Source organism: Mustela erminea, chromosome 9 (assembly GCF_009829155.1).
Source record: "Mustela erminea isolate mMusErm1 chromosome 9, mMusErm1.Pri, whole genome shotgun sequence".
Taxonomy (NCBI): Eukaryota; Metazoa; Chordata; class Mammalia; order Carnivora; family Mustelidae; genus Mustela; species Mustela erminea.
Window position 1 is genome coordinate 93,331,680 of NC_045622.1, and position 25,788 is coordinate 93,357,467.

Genomic DNA, 25,788 nt, shown 5'->3' on the forward strand with positions numbered 1-25,788 from the left:
TTCTTTGGATTTTTACAGAAAAATGTGCATTCCACAAGGTTTGTGACTTACTTCTGTGAGCAAGTTCTCCCTAACCTCAGTTCCTTGACTACCCCAGTGGAGGGTCTCGATATACAGTTGGAGGTAAGACAAAAACATCTGCTTTTTAGTACTAAAAAGACGTTCCCATATTTTAACATAAATAACATAGAGTTCTGATTTCTAAGAGAGTAAAGGTATGATGACTAGCTAGTAATCTGTCCCAGAATTAACCACATAGGAATGCTTTATGAACTTAATGAAAGTTTGCTGCAGTGGGAAGCACTGCGTACGTATAGTGTTCATGATACTCTCTCTCTTTGTAGCCTTAATATTTCAAGGTGTTTAATTCATAACTATTCCTTTCTCTATCCGTAATTGATAAGAGCCAGATTTAAACTGGGTTAATACAAAATATCCTTGATCCTTTTTCCAGTTTTCCACTCTCCTTTATATCTCAGCTGTAAGGTACACACACATTTTTTTCACAGCACTAGTAACATTTGTTTATCGCGCCACATTTAATTGATTCATCTCTAGATTCTCAGAATCTAGTGCCAAGCCTGATTCTGAAACGCACTTAATAATGATTGTTGAATTGGGCTGACATGTGGACATGTATGTGCCATTTCCCTCATAGGTTTTTTGGGATAGAGAAGAGTCCCACTGTGTACTGATGCTGTCATTTGCTTCAGATGTCCTGGGTCTGACTTGTTAGACTGGGACTGAGTTAAGGAGAGTTGAACCTTGAGAATAGTAGCAACTACAAATACTTTGAGTTAGTGTCCAGAGACTAAATTTAATAGCAAATGAAGCCCATTCTAAATGTTAATAAATAATTCTTTGCTGTTAAGAATTCTTCCTAAGTATCTCTTCATAGTACAGTATTAAGGTGTTTCAGAAGGCAGCCTTAGTTACCTAGAATCATTCTTATTTTACAGCCCTCGCCTATTCAAAAAAAAAAAATACTAATAGTGAATCATTTGTTTTAGGTATTGAAACTATTGGCAGAGATGAGTTCATTTTGTGGTGACATGGAAAAGCTAGAAACAAATTTAAGGAAACTATTTGACAAGTTACTGGTAAGAACTTTTTTCTTTTCTTAATGGTGCAGTCAGTATGTAATCCCAGAGTCTAATAGTGTGGTGTAATTTGTAGAGAATCAACTTTAGAAATCCAAATTAGATGGAATAATTCTAGCAAGTATTTTTAGTCGTTCAGGCCACATGTTGTCTACTTTTAAAAGAAAATCTTTGGCATTTCTTCTGTTGTTGATGGTTTGCATAAAAGATAATACAGGATTTTTATAGTAAGTTTTTCTGCTATCTCCTTTATCAAAATATTTTTCACATTTGCTCCAGGTCACCTTCCAGGTTGCTGCCTAAGGCCAAGTAGCTAGAGCAACCAGCAAATAAAATCTTTTAAGTCATAATTGTGGAGAAAATAGGCCATCTGATAAAATCATTATCAGCATCACCAAGTGCTTTTCTTGTTGGATGTAAACACTTGTGTAACTGACACAGTGAGTGATAAGCACTAGGCCTGTAGTATGAATTGAGTCATGTAACATCTGGAGCTCATTCAGACCTGTACACCTTCCCCGGGGTGTGATAGCACTCATACTGAAAGCCTTTGGCAGTACTTTGAATGTAAGGAGAGTCAAACAGTGTGGGAAAATGTTCAGAAAAGATTTTTGGATTAGCATAATAAAGTGATTAAAAGCATCAGCTTTTGATGGCAAACCAAGATTGAATCCTGATTCTTCATCACAGACTTTTTCACCATAGAAAAATTACCTCAGAATTTCATTCCTTCATTTGTATAAGTGTACCTAATAAATGTTACTAGTGGGGCGCTTAGGTAGCTCAGTGGGTTAAAACCTCTGCCTTCGGCTCAGGGTCCTGGGATCGAGCCCTGTATCGGGCTCTCTGCTCAGCAGGGAGCCTGCTTCCCTTCCTTTGTAATCTCTGTCAAATAAATAAATAAAATCTTTAAAAAAAAATAATAAAAAAATGTTACTAGCTTCTTCACTTTGAGGAGTAGCAGTAGCAGTGGTGGAGATGGCAGCAGCTACAACAGAGGTTAATATAGAGGGATTGACAGGCTGGGTCATTATTGATCTGATGGGTAAAAGGGATATCTTACCTAAATTTCTGATTTGGGTAGTTTTTAATGCTTCATGCCCTAAAAGCCTGCTCTATGTGACTTCACTGCTTGTTTATAATTAGAGCATTTATGGCAGATTGCAAATATCTCTATATTTTCATCTCTTAGGAATATATGCCTCTTCCTCCAGAAGAAGCGGAAAATGGGGAGAATGCCGGTAATGAAGAACCCAAGCTGCAGTTCAGCTATGTGGAATGTCTGTTGTACAGCTTTCACCAGTTGGGCCGAAAACTTCCAGATTTCTTAACGGCCAAACTGAATGCCGAAAAACTGAAAGATTTTAAAATTAGGTGATGTATGGTCGAAGTGGTCTAATCCTTGACAAAGATGATGGCTATCTTGATACGCCCTTGATTTTCTTCTCCTTTTACAAGAGCTGTGTCCCCACCCTGCCTTACCTGGTGGGATAAAATGGAAGATCCACAGAACAGGAACGTATATAAAAGTGTGGCATAAAAACCCATGTGGGGGAGAGAACTTTTTCAAAAACAAGCTCACTCTTCTCACTTGTTTTATGATCTCGAGCAGGTTCTCAACTGCTCTACTAACCACCTGATTTTCCTCAGCAGTTACTTTAAATGAGAACAGCAGCTGCCTCGTAGAGTTGTGAGAATCAAACAGTGAATAGAAAGCTTTGAGCACCGTGCCTGGCACATAGTGGGTACTCTGTAAATTGGAGTTGCTGTTGTTAAGGTCTTAGAATATTCTAGGGGAGTAGCACTGGAGAAATCACAAGTTGTTTTCACGAACACACTTAGATGGAATCATTTTATTAACAACTTTACACCTTAAAATTTGAAATGCTTAGCCACTGTATTATGTTACTGTCCTCTGTTGTTTGGTAAGGCAGTGGTTTAATACTTGGTGAAATATTTGATCGGAAGCAACAAGTTAAGGGCGCCTGGGTGGCTCACTGGATTGAGCCTCTGCTTTTGGCTCCGGTTGTGATCTCAGAGTCCTGGGATCAAGCCCCGCATCAGGCTCTCTGCCTGCTGCTCTGCCTGCTTGTGATCTCTGTCTGTCAAATTAATAAATAAAATTTAAAAAAAAAAAAAAAGAAGAAGCAACAAGTTTAGAAATTCCTACAAAAATTGAAAAATGATGTCAGGTTATTAAGCAGAGTTCTAGAAGTCAGCAGGATGGGGCTATATACTGCCTCTCTTTCATATATTATCTCGGAACAAACTTGAAAGGGGTATTTCTTTGAACCCTTAGAGATTTATAGGCATTTATAATAAATTCTCAGATCAGCAGTTTTATTTTTAACTAGACTTGACAATCAAACACTGTCCATTGTCAGCAGATAAATATGTAGAGGTTACGTGATTTGTGTAAGGTCACTTAACCTTCAGTTGGTCATTGAAAGAGAAGAACCCAGGCCATTGATTCTGATCAGTGGTTCCTGAATGGTTCACTCTGACTGCGCCTTACGGCTTAACATACCAAGCACAGTGTTAAAAATCTTTCCCTTGCCAGATTTAGTATGGACTTATTCCTGTTTTTGGTAAAGGAAAACTTTTTATTTTGCTTATTTATGTATCTCTTGGGATCATATATTAATAATAAAAAAAGTTCCTCAAAAAAAAATGACCTTTATTAGTTAAGAACTTTTAGCTATAGTAGAAGATTCTCTGAATTTAAAAACAAAATTGAAGTGGTGATTTGCTAACCAACCAATACTTCTTATTTAGGCTGCAGTACTTTGCACGGGGACTGCAGGTTTATATCCGACAACTTCGCTTGGCTCTGCAGGGTAAAACAGGCGAAGCCTTAAAAACAGAAGAGGTAAGAATACTGAGTCACATCTTGTAAGGAAATTTTTTATAATAGCCAACATGTACTGCAAATTCAGTCTCAATTCATATGTCGAAATGTAACATTTGACTTCATTTGAACTGGTAATACAAGTCTGTGTTGAAGATACAATATGATGTTAGAAGATTGCCTAATTATTTGCTAAGTTATATTTTTATCCTTGTTGAAGTATTTCGAATATGTCCAAGTTTGTGAATAGTGTTACAAACTTAGATACATACCAGTCTTTCACTAGGATCTCATTAGCACATTTTGTTCAAATATTTGATTGACGATGTGATATTTTTATTTTTACCTTTTGGAAAAATAGCAATTTACATTGTAAAAAGGATTAAATTGCCAATTCTAAACCAAACTATATGTGTGTTTGTGTTGGGATTTTTGGATTTCTCTCATCTCAGCTATTGTGATCAATCTTCATCACAATTCTCATGAAATATTTTAAGTTTTCATTATGTCTTCCTTTAACTTAAGCTAATGATTTTTAAAACAACAACTGTATACATATGACCGTCTTAAACTCATTTTTTCAGATAAGTGGTAGATAACACTTTAATATTCTAACTTATCAAGAGAACATAAAGATTATTTGCTTTCTTTGCCATTTCTACATTGGTTTAGAGTCAAGAAGTGGGAATGAGCAGAAATGACTCTGAAAGAGAAGTATAATTATTCCAGTTCTATATGGGAATGGGATATGCATCATAAAAGTTATTGGTACTTTTTGTTTTCCTTTTGCAGAACAAGATTAAAGTTGTTGCACTGAAAATAACAAATAATATTAATGTTTTAATCAAGGTAAGTGTTCTTTCTTACCCAGTCCTTCCAGCTAGCTAGAAAGTTTGTGCAAGAGTTTATCTATGTGTCTTTAGATCTGTAATGATACTGTTAAAGGGGAGATACCATTGTATTCCAGGCATTCAGCCTTTTAAGGCTTTATGCTTTCTATAATACCAAGTGCCATTTCTGTAGCTATCATAAAGTCATACATTGTTTTACTTATTTAAAAGTTATTGCAGAAGATACTGCAGGCAAAGGGAGGCATGCAGATTTTCTCTGACCCAAAGCATTGGAACAAATACATTTAGACTCAGAAATTTCACTGACTTAAATTCTGCTGGTCTGTTGGGTCCTTTCAAATGGCCAGTAAAACCCCACTTTGCTTACGTTAAGGATGAACAAGCCTGTGTGGCCCTTGAAATGTTTTCCCTATAGTCTTTTCTGTTAACTTGTCTATATAATAAATTTAGAGCTTTCTGTACTGTAGGCTAAGATGTACCTTACCATTAAACCATAAATACACTTCAGCTCTCTTTACCCTCCCCAGGTAAACATTAATCTGAACAGAAGACAATCTGAGAGGGGAAAAAAAAAAGAATCACAACAAAGTAACCATCACCTGTTTCTATAAGTCAACAGTATTGTAGCCAGGTGGAAAAAGCCATGAGTTTTCTAAAACCTAGAGCACAAAGCCTGATAATAACAAAATTAGGACTGGTGCTATACTCTTAACTCTAATCTGGTAACTTTCCCATAGAATCATTACTTTTTATCAGAAGAGAGGGAAACTTTGCAGAGAAAGCAAAGACATTAAGGAATGAGACATTAAGGAATGAGTATCATGGAAAGAGAAGAGGTGCAAGTACTCCCATCTCCTAAGAAAATCTTATAACTTTACTCCTTTTATTTATTTATTTATTTATTTATTATTTTTGATTTTCTCTAAACATATATTTTTATCCCCAGGGGTACAGGTCTGTGAATCGCCAGGTTTACACACTTCACAGCACTCACCAAAGCACATACCCTCCCCAATGTCCATAACCCCACCCCCCTTCTCCCAACCCCCTTATTTATTTATTTTTTAATTTAAATTCAAGTCAGTTAATGTAAATGTAGTTGTGGTTTCAGGAGTAGAATTTAGTGACCCATCATTTACATGTAACACCCAGTGCTCATCCCAACAAATGCCTTCTTTATACCCATCACCTATTTAACCCATTCCCCACCCACCTCTCCTCCGCACCCCTCTCTATGGGCTCCCTCTGTTTTTATCTTTTTTCTTTTTTTAAGATATTTATTTATTTATTTGAGAGGGAGAGAAAGAGAGTATGAGAGGGGAGAGGGTCAGAGGGAGAAGCAGACTCCCCACTGAGCAGGGATCCCGATGTGGGATTTGATCCCGGAACTCCAGGATCATGACCCAAGCCAAAGGCAGTTGTCCAACCAACTGAGCCACCCAGGCGCCCCCCTCTGTTTTTATCTTATTTTTCTTTCCCTTCTCCTGTGTTCCATCTATTTTGTTTCTTAAATTCCACGTATGAGTGAAAACATGATTGTTCTTTGTCTGACTTATTTCACTTAGCATAATACACTTCTGTTCCATCCCCATTGTTACAAATGGCCAGCTTTCATTCTTTTTGATGGCTGAGTAATATTCTAATATATGTGTGTGTATAAACATGCACATCCACAAACACACGCCACATTTTTTTTATCCATTCATTGGTCAGTGGACATTTGGGCTCTTCCATAATTTTAGCCACTACTAATTTCAAACCTTAAAACTAATAATTTCAAACAGTGAATTCATTTATCAAAATGTGATTTTTTTGAGAAATAATTTATACATATCATCGTATCACTTTAAAGTATATATGATTAACATACATATATGATGAAATTATTACTACCACAAATAGATTCAGCCAACATCCATTTTCTCATATATAGATACAATAAAATTCCTTTCTTTAATAACATTATCGTATATTAATGAGTCTAGTTAGAAACCTCAAGCATTTTTGATCCAAAGGACTTTACCGCTAATTCCCTGCATTTATCTGGCAGTGGACTTAAGTTTCATATCGTGATGGTTTTTATTAATGTTTAACTATAGAAAGAGCAGTTTGATCAAATTTTACTGATATATAAAAATCAGAGTGGCCTGCCTTAGTGTCTTAGTCAGTTGGGTGTCTGACTCTTGGTTTCAGCTCAGGTCACAATCTCACAGTCCTGGGAGTGAGCCCCGTTTTCGGCTCTGCACCAGCATAGAGTCTGTTTCAGATTTTCTCCCCCCATCCGTCCCACTCACTCTCTCTCTAATAGATACATGAAATCTTTTTTAAAAATCAAAGTTAAAGCTGATAAGAAATGTTAGGTAAAAAACCAATAATAAATGTGTTTAGAAATCTAAGTTTTGAGAATATCATGAGGTTAGATTATTTCAGTTACTTTAACATTTAAATTCAGCAAACATTTGCATTACCATATACTAATAACTTGGTATTTAAGTCTTGTGGGTTTTTCCTTTATTGGTAACTTACAGATATTTGAGAAGAAGAAAAATATTAACCAGGCCTTTAGTTTTCTAGTTTTGTTCTAATTTTGAACCACTTAAAAATCTGCAAAAGCAAATATAGTTTGCACCATTGTTTTTCCCTTAAGGCACCTCAGTGACTGCATCTGTGCAAAAGAAATATTTAAGACTTCGTTTTATTACAGTTGATATATTTTATCCTGGAATTCTAAATGATCATCATTTAGAAAAAAGTTAGCTAGGGATGCCTGGGTGGCTTATTTGGTTAAGCATCTGCCTTTGGCTTAGGTCATGATCCGAGGGTCCTGGGGTCAAGCCCCGTGTCAGGCTTCTTCCTCAGCGAGTGGGGGTCTGCTTCTCCCTCTCCCTTTGTCCCCCACCCCGTGCTGGAGCTCATGTGCTCTCTTTCTTTCTCTCTCTCTCAAATGAATAAAACAAAACCAAAAAAAATCTTAGCTAGTTTCTGAAGTGATACATACAAAATGACATTAATGAAGTGTAATAGATATAATTTGTAAACAAAATCATCTGTTTGTTTTTTCTCTTGCAACTTTTTTTTTAGGTGAACAAGGATAGATAAGAACTTACTCTCTCCTAAACTTTAAGATGTCTCCATGTTTCTTACCCTCACCACCATTCTCTGTACCACCAGATATATTAGAAATCTTGTCTTCATTTTGTCTTTTTAGGATCTCTTCCACATTCCTCCTTCTTATAAAAGCACAGTAACATTATCTTGGAAACCTGTACAGAAGGTTGAAATTGGGTAAGATATATTTAAAAGAATTATAAGTGTTCTAATAGTTATGATTTATAAATATGAAAATCTGAATTCAGATGTTATATTTACTATACAGAAGGGTATCTTACCAGTTAAATAGTCTTAATAAGATGTTAAAATATGAGTATTAGAAGCATGACTTAAAATATAAAGTCTAATTGCAGTATATATCAAATAAACAGGTACAGTACAACCCTGGAATTTTCAGGGTTGTCTGTACTTCTGTGGCATAGACTTTTGACAAATTTTACAAACTAAGTCATTTGCCCTTAAAATTTTGTAGCCACATATTCCAGATTATTTTCAAGCCTTGTAAATCCCCTCTGGCATTGTGTGGATTACTAAGGCACAGTTAATTTGATGACCTCAGAATGTTATTTCCTTTTTTCTGATGTAACTATCATCTTTGGGATGTCTTTTGTAACTGATAGGCTAAATTACAGTGGTTTTAATGGCCTCTGGTAATAGAATTTTTTTATTGCCATTCTTCTTACCATTACAGGCAGAAGAGAGCCAATGAAGATACAACTTCTGGTTCACCACCCAAGAAATCTTCAGCCGGACCAAAAAGGGATGCCAGGCAGATATATAATCCTCCTAGTGGGAAATATAGCAGCAATTTGAGCAACTTTAATTATGGTGAGCGTTTCCGTTTGGGTACAAGCAATATGAGAAATTAGGCAGAAATTGTGTAACAGTTGATTTTAATTATTAATTATATATAGTCACATATATAATATGTGACTTTTTCCACTGACTTCTGAGGTAGCTTGGGAAATGAGAGCTATTGGGGAAACAAGTTACCCCATTTCTTTCTAACCCTTCCTTATGGGCTCACTAAATACAGCATACAGTACTTAGAAAAGAACTTGGAAAAGATAATATGCATCTTGTATTCAAAGGAAGGAACAAAACGAAGGAAGTTGGCACGAACCATCCATTCCTGGTTTTCCCTGTTGTAACTTCAAGGCAAGACATTCTGTGCATTCTCCCTCAGGAGTAGTTACAGCTTCTGGCAGATGTGAGGATATCAGTAATCTTCTTGGATCTTTTCTGCCTCCTGCTTGTCTTCCATCTTCTTAACTATTTAAAAAGTCCTAGAAGTGGAGTTAGATGTTTAAAGTATCATCTGGCAAGGAAGGTGTGTCCCGTTGCAGTCTGTCTCCACTGCCCAGAGTGCAGTCTCCCTGTCAGTGTTAGCCATTGGTGCCAGGAGAGCTTCCCACTAGTCCATTGTCTCCCAGTGCTGTGAAGAAGTGAAATTTATTTCATTTGACTTAGAGCCTGATGGATTCTTTCAAAGAAGAAAGGATGAAATATCACTGAATGAGCTCCTTAATCAAAGCTTAGGGGAGTCTGGGTGGCTCACTTGTTAAGTGGCTGCCTTTGGCTCAGGTCATGATCCCAGGGTGGTGGGATTGAGCCCCAAGTCAGGCTCCCTGCCCAGAGGGAAGCCTGCTTCTCCCTCTCTCTCTACCCCTGCTTGTGTTCCCTCTCTCACTGTCTGTCTCTCTGTCAAATAAATAAGGTCTTTAAAAAGAAGAAAAAGACAAACTTAGTAATATTTGCAACTGAAAATGCTTATGACTGGTCTTATTTACTCGTCTGAACTAATTCTTCAGTAATTATTCTTAAAACACATTCTGAAACATAGACTGTCTATAATCATTTCCAGGGTGAGGTAATCATAACATTAAAGTCATCCTACAATAGCTAGATACCTTTAGTATCTGAGCAAACATTGTAGAAAAGCAGTTTTTAGATTGTGAAATGACCCCTCTACTCCAGTCAGGTTTGGAAGCAAATTAGTGTAGGAAAGATCACTGGAATCATTTCCAGGATGCATATGTAAATATGTAAATATGTATTTCTTAGCCTCTTTTAAATTAAATATGCATATGTAAATATGCATTTCTTAGCCTCTTTTCTTAACGTGAAAAATAGGGACAACATAGCACTCTTCAAAATTTCAAATAAGGGGAAAAAAACAGTATTTGTGAAAACATTTTGTAAATTGAAAGGATTCTGCCACCTCATTGCAACAAAGATTGTCTTCTGTCACTTGTATGATGTAATGTGTCTATGAGAATTATTGTTGAAATCCAATTATTATCTCAAATACTATCTTCATTTTGCTTAAATGAAAAGTAATTGAAAGCAATGACAATGCATAGAGAATTGTATTCCTTGTCACTTGGGCAAGTGACTTACTCCTGAGTTTCCAGGAGGATTCTGCCATGTGAACTCACTGGCTGCCTGATGGTGAGAATCAGATGATACAATGCATGTGGAAAAGAGATGTGAAAAATACAAAGCCTTAGTTGTGATTGTTTTTCATGGTCGGTAGAAAATCTGAGTCCCTTATAACTACAGTTGTTTATAGTCCTCAAAGTAACAAAAGCAGAACAAGCTTGCCTGTTAATTGGTTTTTTTCTGTGTCTGATATTTCAGCACTTTAATATTCCTAAAGGGGTCAACCTTGTCCTTGGGGTGCTAGTCATAAACAGAATTACAAAGCAAACTAAACTCTGACTCTTTTTATTGGAAAGTGGCAGCAAAATTTCTGCTAGCATTTTACATTTTGGAGTTGAATGTTAACAGGTCATAGGTATTTTCACAGTAGCAATTTTAAAGAGTTCTTGGCTTTCTTTCACACATTCAGTTGAAAATTCTTGATACTACAGATGGGATTTGGAAGACCTATCTACATCAAGTTTTTCTCCACCTTTTTTGTGTCCTTTCTTTAGGGAACTGACAGTGTGTCCAGAAGAAAGAAGCACGTTGCTTTTTTTTTCCCTGGGATATCAGTGTTGCCTCAAAATTGGAGAGGAGAACGTTTTGTTTTAATGTCACTTAGTAGATAGATTTTCTTAACGACATTTGGCAAAATCATTGTAATTACACTTTTCTTTGTCAGTCAAGCTCATGTTTTATTTTATCTTTCCAAAAACGGGTTGGATTTTTTTTTAAAGATCATGTATGCTGAGGGATTAGGAAATTGATTCTTTTTGGTTATTAGAGAATCAGGTAGTATTAATGTACAGTCTTATTACAGTGAAAGAAATAGACTGTTCCAGTTTTATAGGCTGGAACTTATTCATCATAGAAGAAGAGCCAGATTTGTGATTGTTTTTTGAATCCAGGCATACTAATGTAGACTTTTTTTTTCCTTATCCAAGTTTATCATTTTACTAACCAAGGTCTTTTATTTGCTTTATATATATGTAGTCAGTTCAGCTTCCTGGTGCATTTTCAGTTGAAATATTTACAAACACCTGCTCATGTTTGGCTTTCCTTCCTGCATACAGAATTGCCCAGTAATCCAGAAATACTGAACATGCTGTATGTTGTGACTTGTATCCTTCATCTTTTACCTTTTTAGACTGTAAAAATAAAGTATAATTTTAACTGGGAGCAGTGGTTTTTCAAGTTAGCAGTGTAAGCTTGAAACCACTGAAAAGATCTGAAAATGCAGACTGGTCCCTCAGGATGGAGCCCTTCAAAGAAAGAAAATTTGGAGACTTCCTGAACTGTAGAAATGACTACATCCATTGCAGAGCAAAAAGAAATAGCCAGTATAGAAAAGATAACCATATCGAACAATATCTTCATACAGTGTATGTAATATACCCATTGATACAGTTGAACAGTTGAGGGGGTGCCTGGGTGGCTGAATCTGTTAAGTGTCTGCCTTCAGCTCGGGTCATGTTCCCAGAGTCCTGGAATGGAGCCTCAAATTGGACTCCCTGCTCAGCAGGGAGCCTGCTTCTCCCTCTGCCTCTACCCTCCCCTCCAGCTTGTGTGTGTGTGTGTGTGTACGTACACGCACTCTCACTCTCTCATGAGTAAATAAAATCTTAAAGAAAAGAAAAACAATTGAAAGGGTGTATTTTAGTAGTCACTTAGCTAATAGGTAATAATGATTCCTATGAAGATGTTAATTTGATTTTTAAAAAGATGTTAATTTGTTAAGTGTTGTTAACTGAAAAATGGAAGGTTTCATAATGAGTACAGTAGGGGGGAAATGTGCTGACATCTGCATAGATAAGGCCAAGTCTTAAACAGTCAAAAATGCAAGAGTTACAGCCTACATAAGGGTTGCTATATTCCCTGTTACAGTCACTGTAAAATTACGGGGAGCATCTTACCCTTAGACCACCTCTGATTTTCTGAATATGTTCAAGGGGTAATAAACATGGTGGTGTCATTTAAAAGGCTTTCAAACGGATCAACTTAGAAAAATGTGCCATGACATGAACGATGACTTCGAATCAGATCCCATTCTATTAAATATAAATATTTGCTAAGTTGGGGAAAGGTCGAGTTAATTTTCTAACTCATGGTTGCTGGGCGCGGGGGTGGGGGGTAAAAACATTACCCAAATAAAGTAATTATATTTCTAGCCATAATGGCAAAAAAAGGGTTGCAATATGGACTTAATAGGAATTTTTCAACCATTCAATATTAGGGATCCAAAACAGCAACGCCAGGTGGTTTTTATTGCCCCTAACAGGATTGTTGCAATGAGGAAGTTTAAAAGTTCAGTGAAGAGATTTGATCTCTGGAATTAGAAGTTTGAGGCTCTTAACTTATTTATGGATGATGAAAAGTCCAACCTGTCTGATAACGTCAATCAGTTTTCTTCACTGGAAAGACTCCTTAAAGGAATATTTCTCTGGAGCGATAAAAGAGAGTAACCAGTGAATGAATCAAAGACTCATTCTACTGTATGACACAAGCGACTTGATTTTTCAGCAAAAGATACACTTAATGTACATCAGTAATCTAAGCACTGTGTACATAATCACCTTTTTGGCAGTACTCTGAGCAGCTCATGTAGCTGATAAAGCAGCGAGCAAAGCTGCTGGCATTTATACCCACATTTTTGTGAGTCCAGGTGCTTGAAATATTGTGACCAAAACAGATTGCCTATTCACTGCATTTGAAAGGTGTGCTTTTCAGTCTAGGGTAATTTTTCAAAATTGATCAGTGATAATTCAAGATATTTTGCATTCACGGCACTAGCTTTTGAAGGCCAGTGACTTTTTGTTAATTCCGTATCAACTATAGAAATTTTTATAGTGTAATTATCTTTAGTAGTGATAGCCATCAAAATAAAGAAGAAATGTACTTATAACATTGTCACCTTGAAATATCTTGTTAGTGGGATACATTTAATTGAGTACCTACTCTGAATATATTTGACATCTTGCCATATGTGCTTTAGTCTATGTGTTGCCCTGGTTTTATGTATAGATTGAGTTTACACACTAACAGAATGCTAGCGCTGCTTTCATAGAGCCTGCGGCTACACACTCAAGGCTACAAGTTACGCTTCTGTGTTTGCTGTACCATGAAGTCCTGAGCAAGACCTAAACCCTTGTTCGCTTTTTCGTAGAGCAGAGAGGAGCCTTCAGGGGAAGTAGAGGTGGCCGAGGTTGGGGAGCACGAGGAAATCGTAGTCGGGGAAGACTCTACTGAGTAAGACATCACATTCTTCAGCATTGTCATGAGCTTAATAATAACTTAAATTCTACTACTCATTGGATTGCCGGGGATGTCCCTTTAAAAGGACTGCTGCCTTCAGCTAAAAACTTAATGTTCTTTATACCTTTGTATGTATGATCTACTTTTGTAACAGACCATGGTTGTGTCCAAGGTAAAAACCACAGTGATATTTTTGGATGCTTTGTCCACAATCTTGACTTGTTTTTGCAATATCATCATTATTCAGACTTCATATTGTGAATCTTTTACTTTTAAACATCTTGGTAATTTGTTATTGAAAGCTACTCAAGTCTAAAATGTAATGAAATTTCAGTCTATTTCTGATAACTGGTAAAGATGAAAGTTGAAAGGTTACTGATTTCCTCTACCCTCCCCCCCCAATATATGGAGAAGAGTAATGGTCGATCTTAACATTTTATTTTCATTATTTTTAATAAAGCTGCTAGGCATTTCCTACCTAGTGTTGTAAAAGCAGAATACTTACCAGTTTTCTTAAAATGTAGAAATTACATTTTTAGGAGGAAGTAAGTTGCTTTGCACCATTTACTTAACTCTTCTCCATATGTTGTGATATAAACTTTTGACTATGGGATCTTACTATTTGAATAGAAATGTGTATGTATAATATACATGCATACATAAGCATATATGTGTGTGTGTGTGTGTATACATGCATGCTGTGAAACTTGACTACACAACATAAATCATTTTTTAAAAAATTCTTGGAACGGGTAGTCTTTGACACGGTGATGATCCTTTTTGAGGCTGAATCCATTAACTTGTTACCTAGGTTTTCCTCCCAGTAGTGAGGGATTTTGAGTCAGTTGCACTTACATGATTATTGTTATTTAAAACTAAAAATAAACCAAGGCTGCGTTTTCAAAGATAAATTTGGAGATCCCTGCTGGAGAAATACAGCCAAAATATTGAATCTGATGTACATATAGGTTTCTACAGGATGAGCTAGATTAATTTAGAATTTGGGGATTTAATAACCAGGGCAACCCAGGAAAAGTGACTTGAAAACATGGTGTACCAATAAGCAAGGGATGCTCTCTTGGTTTGCTTTTGCCACTTTCAAGATTTTAACTTCTCAGGTTATTAATCAAAATTATTGTATAAGTTAGCTAATAGAATCTTTAGGTTACAACAACAGACGGGGGGTTTGTGGAGTGTTTAATGTCATGGGCATTTTTAGTAGCATAGGCCCTTTTGCTCTGCCTTTTGAATGTTTCATATGTTTTTGTTCCACAGTTAATCTTCCCTCCCCAAGTTTGCTATTCAAATTCAATGCCTGAATGACATTTTCTAGTAGTTTGACATATTTTTTGAGGAATAGTTTGTGATTCTAATGCAGGTGTCTACATTACTGTTACCTCTACATTGGGGAAAAAGCAAAACCCCTTTGTTAGAATTACTGCACATGTTTATGGGAAAAATATTTTTTAAAAACCAGAATGATACAAGTGAGCAAAAGAAATTGGTCAGCTTGACTATGGAGTGGTGGCAATAATCTCTAAAACATTCCAAAAGAGTATGAGCTGAACCTAAGCTCCCTTGGAATCCGAAAAGACATAGGAACATGGAATTGCCATTTGAAAACTGTGACCAGATAGTCTGGACCTTAGAGGCATCAGTTGGTGGCCTAAAGCCATTTCAAGTACAGCAACTGTATTGGAACTACAGTTATATAAATTTGACATAAATGTAACTTTTCTTCTTTTTCTTTTTTAAAGCATATTTGTAAAAAAAAAAAAAAAAAAAAAAAAAGCTGAGCAGAAGTGACTTTACTTTCTCAAGTTTGATACTGAGTTGACTGTGTTCCTTCCTTTACCACCTCATTGTTCCCCTTACCTTTCCAAAGGCAACAGTGCACATCTTAGGTTACTTTTGCTTCAAAAATTTGAAAGAAAAACTTCATGCCATGATTTTTTTTTTCCTTTTGCAAGACACCTGTTATCACCTTGTTCAAATGTAAATGTTCCCTTATGCTTTTGAAATAAATTTCCTTTTGTAATTTTGTTTTGTGTCTTGATGTGTTATAATTATGATAACTTAAGATTCCTGGGTATCCATTAAACAATATTGGTGGTTTCTGTTGTGCCAAACGTGAAAATATAAAGATGGGCAAGTTATATTTAATTTTCATTTTTGGAGATTTTTTTTTTAAGTTTATACACTTCTGAAAAAAATGATTTGGTTATTTTTATTGAAACAAAATATCAGATACAGGGATGCCTGGGTGGCTCAGTTGGTTAAGCAGCTGCCTTCAGTTCAGGTCATGATCCCAACGTCCTGGGATCGAGTCCCACATCGGGCTCCTTGCTCAGCAGGGAGCCGCTTCTCCCTCTGCCTCTGCCTGCCATTCTGTCTGCCTGTGCTCGCTCGCTCTCCCTCTCTCTCTCTGATAAATAAAATCTTTAAAAAAATATATATATATATCAGATACATACTTGCCAAATTGTTATGAAATAATTTCCATCTTCAGGTTAATATGTAAAGGAAGTTGGAACTTCTTAATTTGGCTACCAGCCTTTAAAAAAAGTCTTCTTGAAGTAGCACCTAGAATGGTTAGGAGTGTTCTAAAGCCAAATTTAAATGGAACGGAATGAGATAACTGCATTCCTGGTGATCACATCCAGGCCTGCAGCTTTAATGCCACCTTATGCTGAGGACTGTCAAATTTCTATGTCCATCATTTCTTGCCTGGAGTTTCATAACAGCCTTCTAATGGATCTCCCTGCTGTTACACTTGACTCATTTATAGCCTGTTCTAAACAGGACAGCAGAGATCCACTCCTACTGAAAGCTATTCAGTGGCTCATTTTAGAGTATAAATCAGAAACATTGCCATGGTTTTCCATCCCTGACCTCAGCTGCTATCCTTCCTCTCCGTCACTCTGCCCCAGTCAGCTAGCTTCATGCGGCCTGGGCAAAGACACTCCTGCTGTAGGGATTTTGCACTGGCTGTTCCCTCCAGGCACTGTTTCTCTTATATCTCTTGTCTAACTCCATCTCCATGTCCTTCAAATCTCCAAAGATTATTTTCTCAAGGAAAATTAAATACCGCAAGATGCCAAATACCACTTACCCTATCACATGTTCCCTAGAGCATTTGCCAACTTCTAACATACTGTATACTTTACTTGTACATTGTTTTGTCTGTTTCTCCCTGACCGAATGTAATCTGGCTAAAATGCCACAAAGGTAAGGATTTTTGTAATTTACTCCTTGATAACTGCAACTAAAACAGTGCTTGGTACATACTTTAAAAAAGGCAGTGTTTCAGGCTCTGGGAATATAGTGGTGAGCAACAGAGGCAAACTCTTGGGAGCTCACATTCTACTACACAGGCCTCATAAGCTGATTTCAGAGCTTAGTTTTAAAACACATGCATTCTGATGTGACAGCATAGAACAGTTAGGAAAAGTCAATTAATTTGAGCTGAGAACTGAATGATTTGGAGCCAGCCTAGTGAAGATGTCAGGGAAAAGCATTTGAGATGGAGGCAACAAAACCTGCATAACACTTGACCTTTTTTTTTTTTTTTTAAGATTTTATTTATTTGCCAGAGAGAGATCACAAGAGGCAGAGCACCAGAGAGAGGGGGGGAAGCTGGCTCCCTGCTGAGCAGAGAGCCCAATGTGGGGCTCTATCCCAGGACCCTGAGACCAAGGACCTGAACCAAAGGCAGAGGTTTAACCCACTGAGCCACCCAGGTGCCCCAACACTTGGCTTTAAGAGCACCAGGCTGCGCTAAAACAAAACAAAAATGGTGGGGTGGGGGGCTATCCCAAAACTTGTAGATTCCTAGTTTCAACCCCTGCGCTCCTGAATTCCTCATCTATGAGGAATTACTTTCGATAACTCGGGGGGCACTGCACTCTCTGACACTGAGGCATGTTTCCTCTGCCCAGAAAATCATTACCCCCTATTCACCCGCCATTCATCCAGCTAACTTAGGATTCATCCTTCAGGTCATACTAGATTTCACTCTCCCTGGGAAGCCTTTCCTCCCAAGTTGGGTACAGGACCAACCACGTGTGTGCTCCCTTAGCACATGATCAATTTCCCATGTTAGAAACCATAGAAAACTCAAAGCAGTTCTGGGCAGGTAGAAAACAGCGAATGACTCAAGTCTAACAAGTGTGATGGAAACTAAAATTTAGACTAATGAAACATAATTTGTCAAAAACCTAAGAAATCGTAAATTCATTCCTAAAAGTTGGACATTTACTCCCTAAAACTAATGCAATCACAAATAAGAAAATCCCATTAAAATTCTGGTCATAAAGAGTTGATATTATAAACAAGATCTGAGATAAGGCCTTAGACGATGAAAAACCACATACAGTTCCAGTTGGTATTTCTCAAGAAATATTTAAGTAGAAAAGGACCAAAGAGGGGGGGAAAAATGGTATTCCTATGAGGAAAAACTAAAATTTAGCTTGCTATAAGGTGATGCGGTTAAAAAGCACAAACTAAAAAGATTTGAATAGAATGAACTAGATTCATCATAAAATGAGGATCCTGATACCTGAGTGTATGTGGGAGTAAAAACTGGGGATAGGAGCAGGTATGACCATTAGCTTCTTACAGAATGAACAGTCATAATAAAATTCTCCCCAAATAAAACTGTCCTCCCCAAATACAGTAACAGCTGCAAGACTTTCAATAAGTTAATGTCTGGTAAGTCTGTATCAGGAAAATTCTTTTGAGGCTGACCATCATGCTACCCTCAGAGCAGCCCTAGTATCACTGTGAACCGGAATCTTGGGCTGACTGGACATTCGGTCTCACCCGCAGTAGTCCTCATGCTTCAAACTGCTTGATTTATTTGGCAAACTATTTCTAAATGAAATCACTATATTTAGGTATCCTCTGTCTCCTCTTTGAAAATCCTACCCACTCTGCATATAGCTGTTGGGGAGATATACCTCTACAACCCTTCCAGCCAGAACTAGCCTCCTTTCTTACCCACCTTATCAACATCTATCAATTCAAAATCCCTCTAAAGGAATGAACTATATGCAGAGTAGGCTGCCAGTTATTTCTTCCCTTCCCATTTAAACATGGCTGCTTCACTTATGATGATGAATCTATTTCCTTTTCCCTTTGAATCTGAGCTATCCTTATTCCCTTCTTTGACCAGTAGAATGCAGAAGTGACACTGCCAGTTCTGGGGCTGGCCCTCAAGAAGCCTGGCAGCTTCTACCATGTAAGAAGCCTGCCCTGAGAGATAGCACAGCTACCCCTGGTCATTTCAGCCACTCCAGCAAATGTACTAGATGTGTGTGGAGACATTTCACAACATTCCGGGACCAGCTGAGGTCTCAGCTGAATGCAGCCCTATGAGTGACCCAAGCCAACAGCAGGAGAACCACCCAGCTGAGTCCAGCCAATAAGCTATGAAATATAATAAATTATGTTTTAAAATTAAACATTTAAATCACTAAAATTTAAGTTGGTTTACCATGAAGCAAAAGATAATTAACAGAATTTAAAACAGAATGTTAACTCTACATTTATATCTTATATTTTCTCTAAGGAATAAACAGTATGGAGATTTTCTGCAACTTTCAGATAAAATGGCTCAAAGGAGGAAACAATCCAGAAAGTCCATTTGATCATTGTCCAATTCCTAGCTTCAAAAATTCTATACTTTATAGAGATAGTAAGTAAAAGTCAAACTAACCAAGCTTTCTGGAAGATAAAAGTATATTTGTATAGGAAATGCTTCCTGCCATCAGACGCTAACAGTGTATAACTAATTGAAAAAAAGAATTACTCGGGCATCTGGGTAGCTCAGTGAGTTAAGGCTCTGCCTTTGGCTCAGGTCATAATCTCAGGGTCCTGGGATCAAGTCCCGCAATGGGCTCTCCACTCAGCAGGAAGCCTGCTTCCTCCTCTCTCTCTGCTTGCCTCTCTGCCTACTTGTGATCTCTCTCTGTCAAATAAATAAATAAAATCTTAAAAAAAAAGAAAAATAGAATTACTCAATAACATAAGGTACTACCAGAACTAACTACCAAAATACAGGCCAAATCTCTGATGAACAAAGAAGAAAATCCTCAACAAAACATTAGCAAGCTGCATTCAATAATATATTAAAAGGATCATTCACCACAATCAAATGGGATTTATTCCAGGGATGTGAGGACGGTTCAATATTTGCAAACCAATCAATGTGATATTCCACACTGACAGAACAAAGGATAAAAATCATATGATCATCTCAATAAAAACAGAAAAATTTGACAAAATTTGATATCTGTTCATGATAAAAACTCTCACAATCACCAAAGTGGGTTTAAAGGTGAAATATACCTCAACATAATAAAGTCCATATTATGAAAAACCCATAGTTAACATCATACTCAATGGTGAAAAATCAAGAGTGTTTCCTCTAGGGGCACCTGGGTGGCTCAGTGGGCTAAAGCCTTTGCCTTTAGCTCGGGGCATGATCCTGGAGTCCTGGGATGGAGCTCCGCATCGGGCTATCTGCTCTGCAGGGAGCCTGCTTCCCTTTCTCTCTCTCTGCCTGCCTCTCTGTCTGCTTGTGATCTCTGCCTGTCAAATAAACAAAATCTTAAAAAAAAAAAAAATTCTCTGCCCTTAAAAAAAATTTGTTTCCTCTTTAGATCAGAAACAAGACAAGAATATCCACTCTTAACACTTTTATTCAACATAGTGCTGGAAGTCCTAGTCACAGCAATCAGACAAGGAAAAGAAATGACATCCAAATCAAAAAGGAACAAGTTAGGGCACCTGGGTGGCTCAGTGGGTTAAAGCCTCTGCTTTCGGCTCAGGTCATGATCCCAGGGTCCTGGAATCGAGCCCCGCATCGGGCTCTCTGCTCAGCAGGTAGCCTGCTTCCTCCTCTCTCTCAGCCAGCCTCTCTGCCTACTTGTGATCTCTGTTAAATAAATAAAATCTTTAAAAAAAAAAAAAAGGAAAAAGTTAAATTGTCCCCTATTTGCAGATGACATGATGCTATGCATAGAAAACCCTGAAGACTTCACAAAAAAAACTATTATAAGTAAAAAATTCAGTGAAGTTGCAGGATACATAGAAATCATGTTTCTATATGCTAATAATGAAGTAGCAGAAAGAGAAATTTAAAAAACAATTCCATTGATAATTACTCCAAAAAAGAATAAAATACCTAACAATAAGGGCACCTGGGTGGCTCAGTCAGTTAAGCGTCTGCCTTTGGCTCAGGTCATAATCCCAGGATCCTGAGATCAAGTCCTGTTGGGCTTCCTGCTAAGTGGGAGCCTGCTTCTCCCTCTGCCTCCCAGTTGTGCTTCCTCTTTCTCTAGTGCACACTCTCTCTCTCTCTCAAATAAATAGATATATCTTTTTAAAAAATACCTAAGAAAAACTTAATCAAAGAAGTGAAAGACCTATACTGAAAACTATGAAACATTGATGAAAGAAATTTATTTATTTTTTTTTAAGATTTTATTTATTTATTTGATAGAGAGAGATCCCAAGTAGGCAGAGAGGCAGGCAGAGAGGAGGAAGCAGGCTCCCTGCTGAGCAGAGAGCCCGATGTGGGACTCGATCCCAGGACCCTGAGATCATGACCTGAGCTGAAGGCAGCGGCTTAACCCACTGAGCCACCCAGGCGCCCCTGATGAAAGAAATTTAAAGTGATATAAACAGATAGACATTCCATGTTCATGGACCGGAAGAACAAATACTATTAAAATGTCTATACTACCCAAGGTAATCTACATAGTCAATGCAATCCCTATCAAACACCAACAATCTTTTTTACAGAACTAAAATAATACTAAAATTTGTAGAGAACCATAAAAGATCTCAAAAAGCCAAAGCAATCTTAAGTAAAAACAAAGTTGGGGCAACTGGGTGGCTCTCTGGTGATGTCTGTCTGTCAAATAAATAAAATCTTAAAAAAAAAAAAGAACAAAGTTGGAGGTGTCACAATCCCAAATTTAAAGATTTAGTACAAAGCTGTAGTAATTGAAACAGTATGATACTGGCACAAAAACAGACACATAGGCCAGAACAGAATACAGAGCCCAGAAATAAACCCATGATTATCTAGTCAATTAATAATCTGCAACAGAGAGGCAAGAGTATACAATGGGGAAAAGATAGTCTCTTCAATAATTGGTTCTGGGGAAAACAGACAGCTATAGGCAAAAGACTGAAACAGGACCATTTTCTTACACCATATACAGAAACAAACTCAGATTGGATGAAACGCCTAAATGTGAGACCTGAAACTATAAAATTTCTAGAAGAAAATATAGGCAGTAATATCTAGGACACTGGCCTTAGCAACATTTTTCTAGATATGTATGTCTCCTAAAGCAAGGAAAATAAAGGAAAAATAAAGTACTGGGACTATACCAAAACAAAACAAAAACAAAAAATAATTTTAAAAACCTTTTGTACAGCCAGGGAAACCATCAACAAAAGGGCAGCCTACTGAATGAGAAAAGATATTTGCAAATGCAGATCTGCTAATGCATTAATGCCCCAAATCTATAAATAACTTAAAACCAAAAAATAAACAATAAATAATCTGATTTTAAAATGGGCAGAGGAGGATGCCTGGGTGGCTCAGTCAGTTGAGTCCGACTCTTGGTTTCCGCTCAGGTCAGAATCTCAGGGTTGTGGGATGCACTGAGCTCTGTTCTCAACAGAGTCGGCTTCACCTCTCCTTCTCCCTCTACTCCTCTCCCCTCCACTTGCACGCACACTCTCTCTCAAATAAATAAACAAATAAATCCTTTTTTTAAAAAAGTGGGCAGAGGACCTGAATAGACATTTAAAAACAAACAAACAAATTGGGACGCCTGGGTGGCTCAGTCAGTTGAGTATCTACCTTTGGCTCAAGTCATGATCCCAGGGTCCTGGCATCAAGTCTCCTGGAATCAAGTCCCCTTGCTCAGCGGGGAGCCTGCGTCTCCCTCTGTCTGCTGCTCCTCCTGCTTGTGCACTCACTCTCTAACAACAATAACAAAAAGACATGCTGATGACCAAAAGACATAAAAAGATGCTCAACATCACTAATCAGCAGGCAAGTTCAAATCAAAACCACGATGAGGAGGCACCTGGGTGGCTCAGTGGGTTAAAGCCTCTGCCTTCGGCTCATGTCATGGTCTCAGGATCCTGGGATGGAGCCCCGGGCTCTCTGCTCAGCGGGGAGCCTGCTTCCTCCCCTCTCTCTGCCTGCCTCTCTAACTAATTGTGATCTCTGTCTATCAAATAAATAAATAAAAAATCTTTAAAACAAAACCACGATGAGAATCACCTTACACCTGTTGAAAGACTAGAATCAAAAACACAGGTAACAAGTGTTGACAAGGATACGGAGCAAAAGGAACACTTATGCACTGTTGGTAGGGATGTAAACTGGTGCAGCCATGCAGGGAAGTTCCTCATAAAATTAAAAATACAAATATCACACAATCCAGTAATTCCACTATTGGGGAATTACCCAAAGAAAATAAAAACATTAATTTGAAAATATAGATTGCACTGTCATGTCTCTTGCAGTATCATTTACAGGAGCCAAAATATGGAAACAACCCAAATGTGCACTGACAGATTATAAATCAACCAAATTAGCTGATTTTGGGTTAATCAAGAGAGATTATTCAGACAGACCTTATCTAACCACATGAGCCCTTTAAATCTGGGTCGAGCCATCAGAAATGGAGGAAGTCAGAAACTGAGGCAGTGGAGATTTTCCCCATTTCCCTTGAAGGAATATTGCCATGTTGAGAAGGCCATGGTAGCAGGGAATGGTGGGGGGAGTCAAGAATGGCCATAGTCAGCAGCCAGCAAGAAAAGTGACTACAATGGCAAAGGGCTGAATTCTGCCAAGAATTTGAAAGAGGCCCCCAAACCCTGGAGAAAGCAAGCAGCCTTCTATCACCCATGTGAGACACTGAGAACACAGCCATGCCATGCCAGACTCTTGACCCATGAAAACAGTGAGATTGCAGGTATGTGTTAAGCTGCTAAATTTATGGTAATTTATTACACAACAACAGAAAACTAATACAGGATCTCCAAGGACATGGATTATCATCTAGAGAAAGCAGAGGCCTGTGGTACATTAAAGCTACAGAAGCTATGATTCTGCCCTTTTATAGGTTAACTTATGAGTGTGAAAGAAATTGCTGATGGCCAAAATAGGTGATGTTGGGGCTGCTCTCAAATTCCTCACCATCCTTCAGCCATGCTCAGGCTCTAGAGTCAGGTAGATCGGAGTCCAAATCTGAGGTCTGCCACTTATTAGCTATATCATCTTGGCCAAATTACTTAACTAGCCTATGCCTGGTACGTCAGCAGAGATGACTATATGAATACTAGTACCAGTATGTATTAAAACACTTAACAAATGTTAGACGATGATGACTGCCATTACTTAGCAACCTTTATACACTGGTAAGAGGATTGATGTCTACACCTTAAAATAAAATGCTGAGAACAGGGAGACTCGTTTTCCACTTTTTCATTTCAAAATTGTGGAACCACTTCCCATTGTCTGTGTTTAAACTTTTCGGTAGGACATACAAGAACCCCTTACAACCTGACAGTTTTCACGTTTTTTTCATGTATTGCTTATTCTACTTGAATCAGCACCTGTGCTTGAAGCCTTTCACCTGGTCGGTTGCTCTCTCTTCTCTACACATGTGCCGTTATACACCTCCATTATCCTGTATTTCAATTGTTAACCTGCCAATATTCCACTGAATTGCACATTGCTCAGTGGTCAGATTTCCATACCTGCTGTCTAGCAGAGTACTAGGCAAAAATGTGGGTAAGTCATACATTTTTAGCGAGATGAATGTTCATTACTTCAATCCTCTAAGAAAAGCAACTTTCAAAGGGAACTAAAAACCAGTGCTATGGTCGTTGCTCCCAGAGTAGGAAGAGATGTTTAAACACTTGGCAATTATTTTTGTTTTCTGACAATATGCCAGCGTAGGAAGGCGGTCAGGCAAAATTCTCATCCTCCTCTTCCCAAAGAGAAAACCAAAAGCATAATGAACCTAAACACAAAATGACACACAAAGCCAGAAGGCAGCCGTGAAATACCTAAAACATTATCTTACTAGAAGCCAGGACTAGCCTGGCTAGTCTACCTACATGTTGGTTCACTAGAGAGAAGAGTTCTTAACGTACATACCTGGGACTCTTGCTGAAAGTCAGAATCTGGTGGGGTCGGGTAAAAGAGCCAAGAAGGTGCATTTCTAATAAACTGCCAGGTGATGCCAATGCTATGGGTCTCCTGATCTAGACCTCCAGCCTAGACCTGTGCTGCCCTGTAAGGTAGCCACTAGGCACATGCAGCTCTTAAGCCCTGAAATCCAGCCAGTCTGAAATTTTTTTTTTTTTAATTTTTAAAATATTTTATGTATTTATTTGCAGAGGGCGAGAGAGGGAACACAAGCAGGGGGAGTGGGAGAGGAAGAAGCAGGCCTCCGGCCAAGCAGAGAGCCTGATGCGGGGGCTTAACCCCAGGACTCTGGGATCATGACCCCCGGGAAAGGCAGACCCTTAACGACTGAGCCACCCAGGCGCACCCCTAGCCAGTCTCCATTTAGACGAGCTGGAAGCCTAAAAGACTTAGTACTAAAAATAAAATAGCTCAGTCATTTGTACAGATTTTATATTGAACTAATACTGTGTTGAATACAATGGGTTAAATCAAACGCGTTATTTCGCTCTTTTAAAACACTTCTCCGTGGCTCGAGCCTCCCATCCTTCTACCGGACAGCGCGGCCCTAGACGGACAATGCGCCCAACTCTGAAGCCTCCACTACTGCGAGGCTTTAAGAACAAAAGAGAATCCATCTCTTCCCTTACGTCTTTCGAAAGCATACCTTTTATTTCAAAACCATATGACACAACCAGAAATAAAAATGAAATAAAATGAAAACCAAGGTTTTATTAAATCCATATCTATGTAAATATATACACAGAGTCCTCTCATTTCCGCTCAGGCTCCACCTAGAACACTTTTATCTCCCTCTGGTTCCCACGCCACGAGATCGAACTGCCTACAGGAAAACAGTAACAAAAAAAGCTGTCTCCGACCTGAAGCCAAGCCCGGCTGTCCGCGCCGCCCAAACCGAGGCTCAGAAAGCCGGTCGTCAGCGGGCAGCGCCTCCGGGGCTCCACCTCCTCCAGC

At 38.1% G+C, this 25,788-nt stretch overlaps 1 protein-coding gene and 1 long non-coding RNA gene across 4 annotated transcripts in view; one reads left to right on the top strand and one right to left on the bottom strand.

Annotated features, from left to right (window-relative positions):
* API5 (apoptosis inhibitor 5) overlaps positions 1–15,629 on the top strand; it is a 28,655-nt gene extending 13,026 nt beyond the window's left edge. The window contains exons 7-14 of one of the 3 annotated variants that reach the window (XM_032360415.1): positions 19–123; positions 1,011–1,100; positions 2,293–2,474; positions 3,876–3,969; positions 4,741–4,797; positions 8,008–8,084; positions 8,602–8,738; positions 13,498–15,629. In XM_032360415.1, the coding sequence (XP_032216306.1) occupies positions 19–123; positions 1,011–1,100; positions 2,293–2,474; positions 3,876–3,969; positions 4,741–4,797; positions 8,008–8,084; positions 8,602–8,738; positions 13,498–13,580 (825 nt within the window). In that variant the 3' untranslated portion in view covers positions 13,581–15,629. Of the gene's footprint in view, positions 1–18; positions 124–1,010; positions 1,101–2,292; positions 2,475–3,875; positions 3,970–4,740; positions 4,798–8,007; positions 8,085–8,601; positions 8,739–10,846; positions 11,806–13,497 lie in introns of those variants that run through there. The other 2 variants (XM_032360416.1, XM_032360417.1) reach the window with 2 other exon arrangements.
* LOC116600265 lies at positions 7,716–25,779 on the bottom strand. The gene is made up of 3 exons (XR_004289567.1): positions 25,695–25,779; positions 8,594–9,383; positions 7,716–8,062 (listed from the first exon to the last, which is right to left on the bottom strand). It is a non-coding gene; the product is annotated as an uncharacterized LOC116600265 (long non-coding RNA).
* Between the last annotated feature and the right edge of the window lie 9 nt (positions 25,780–25,788).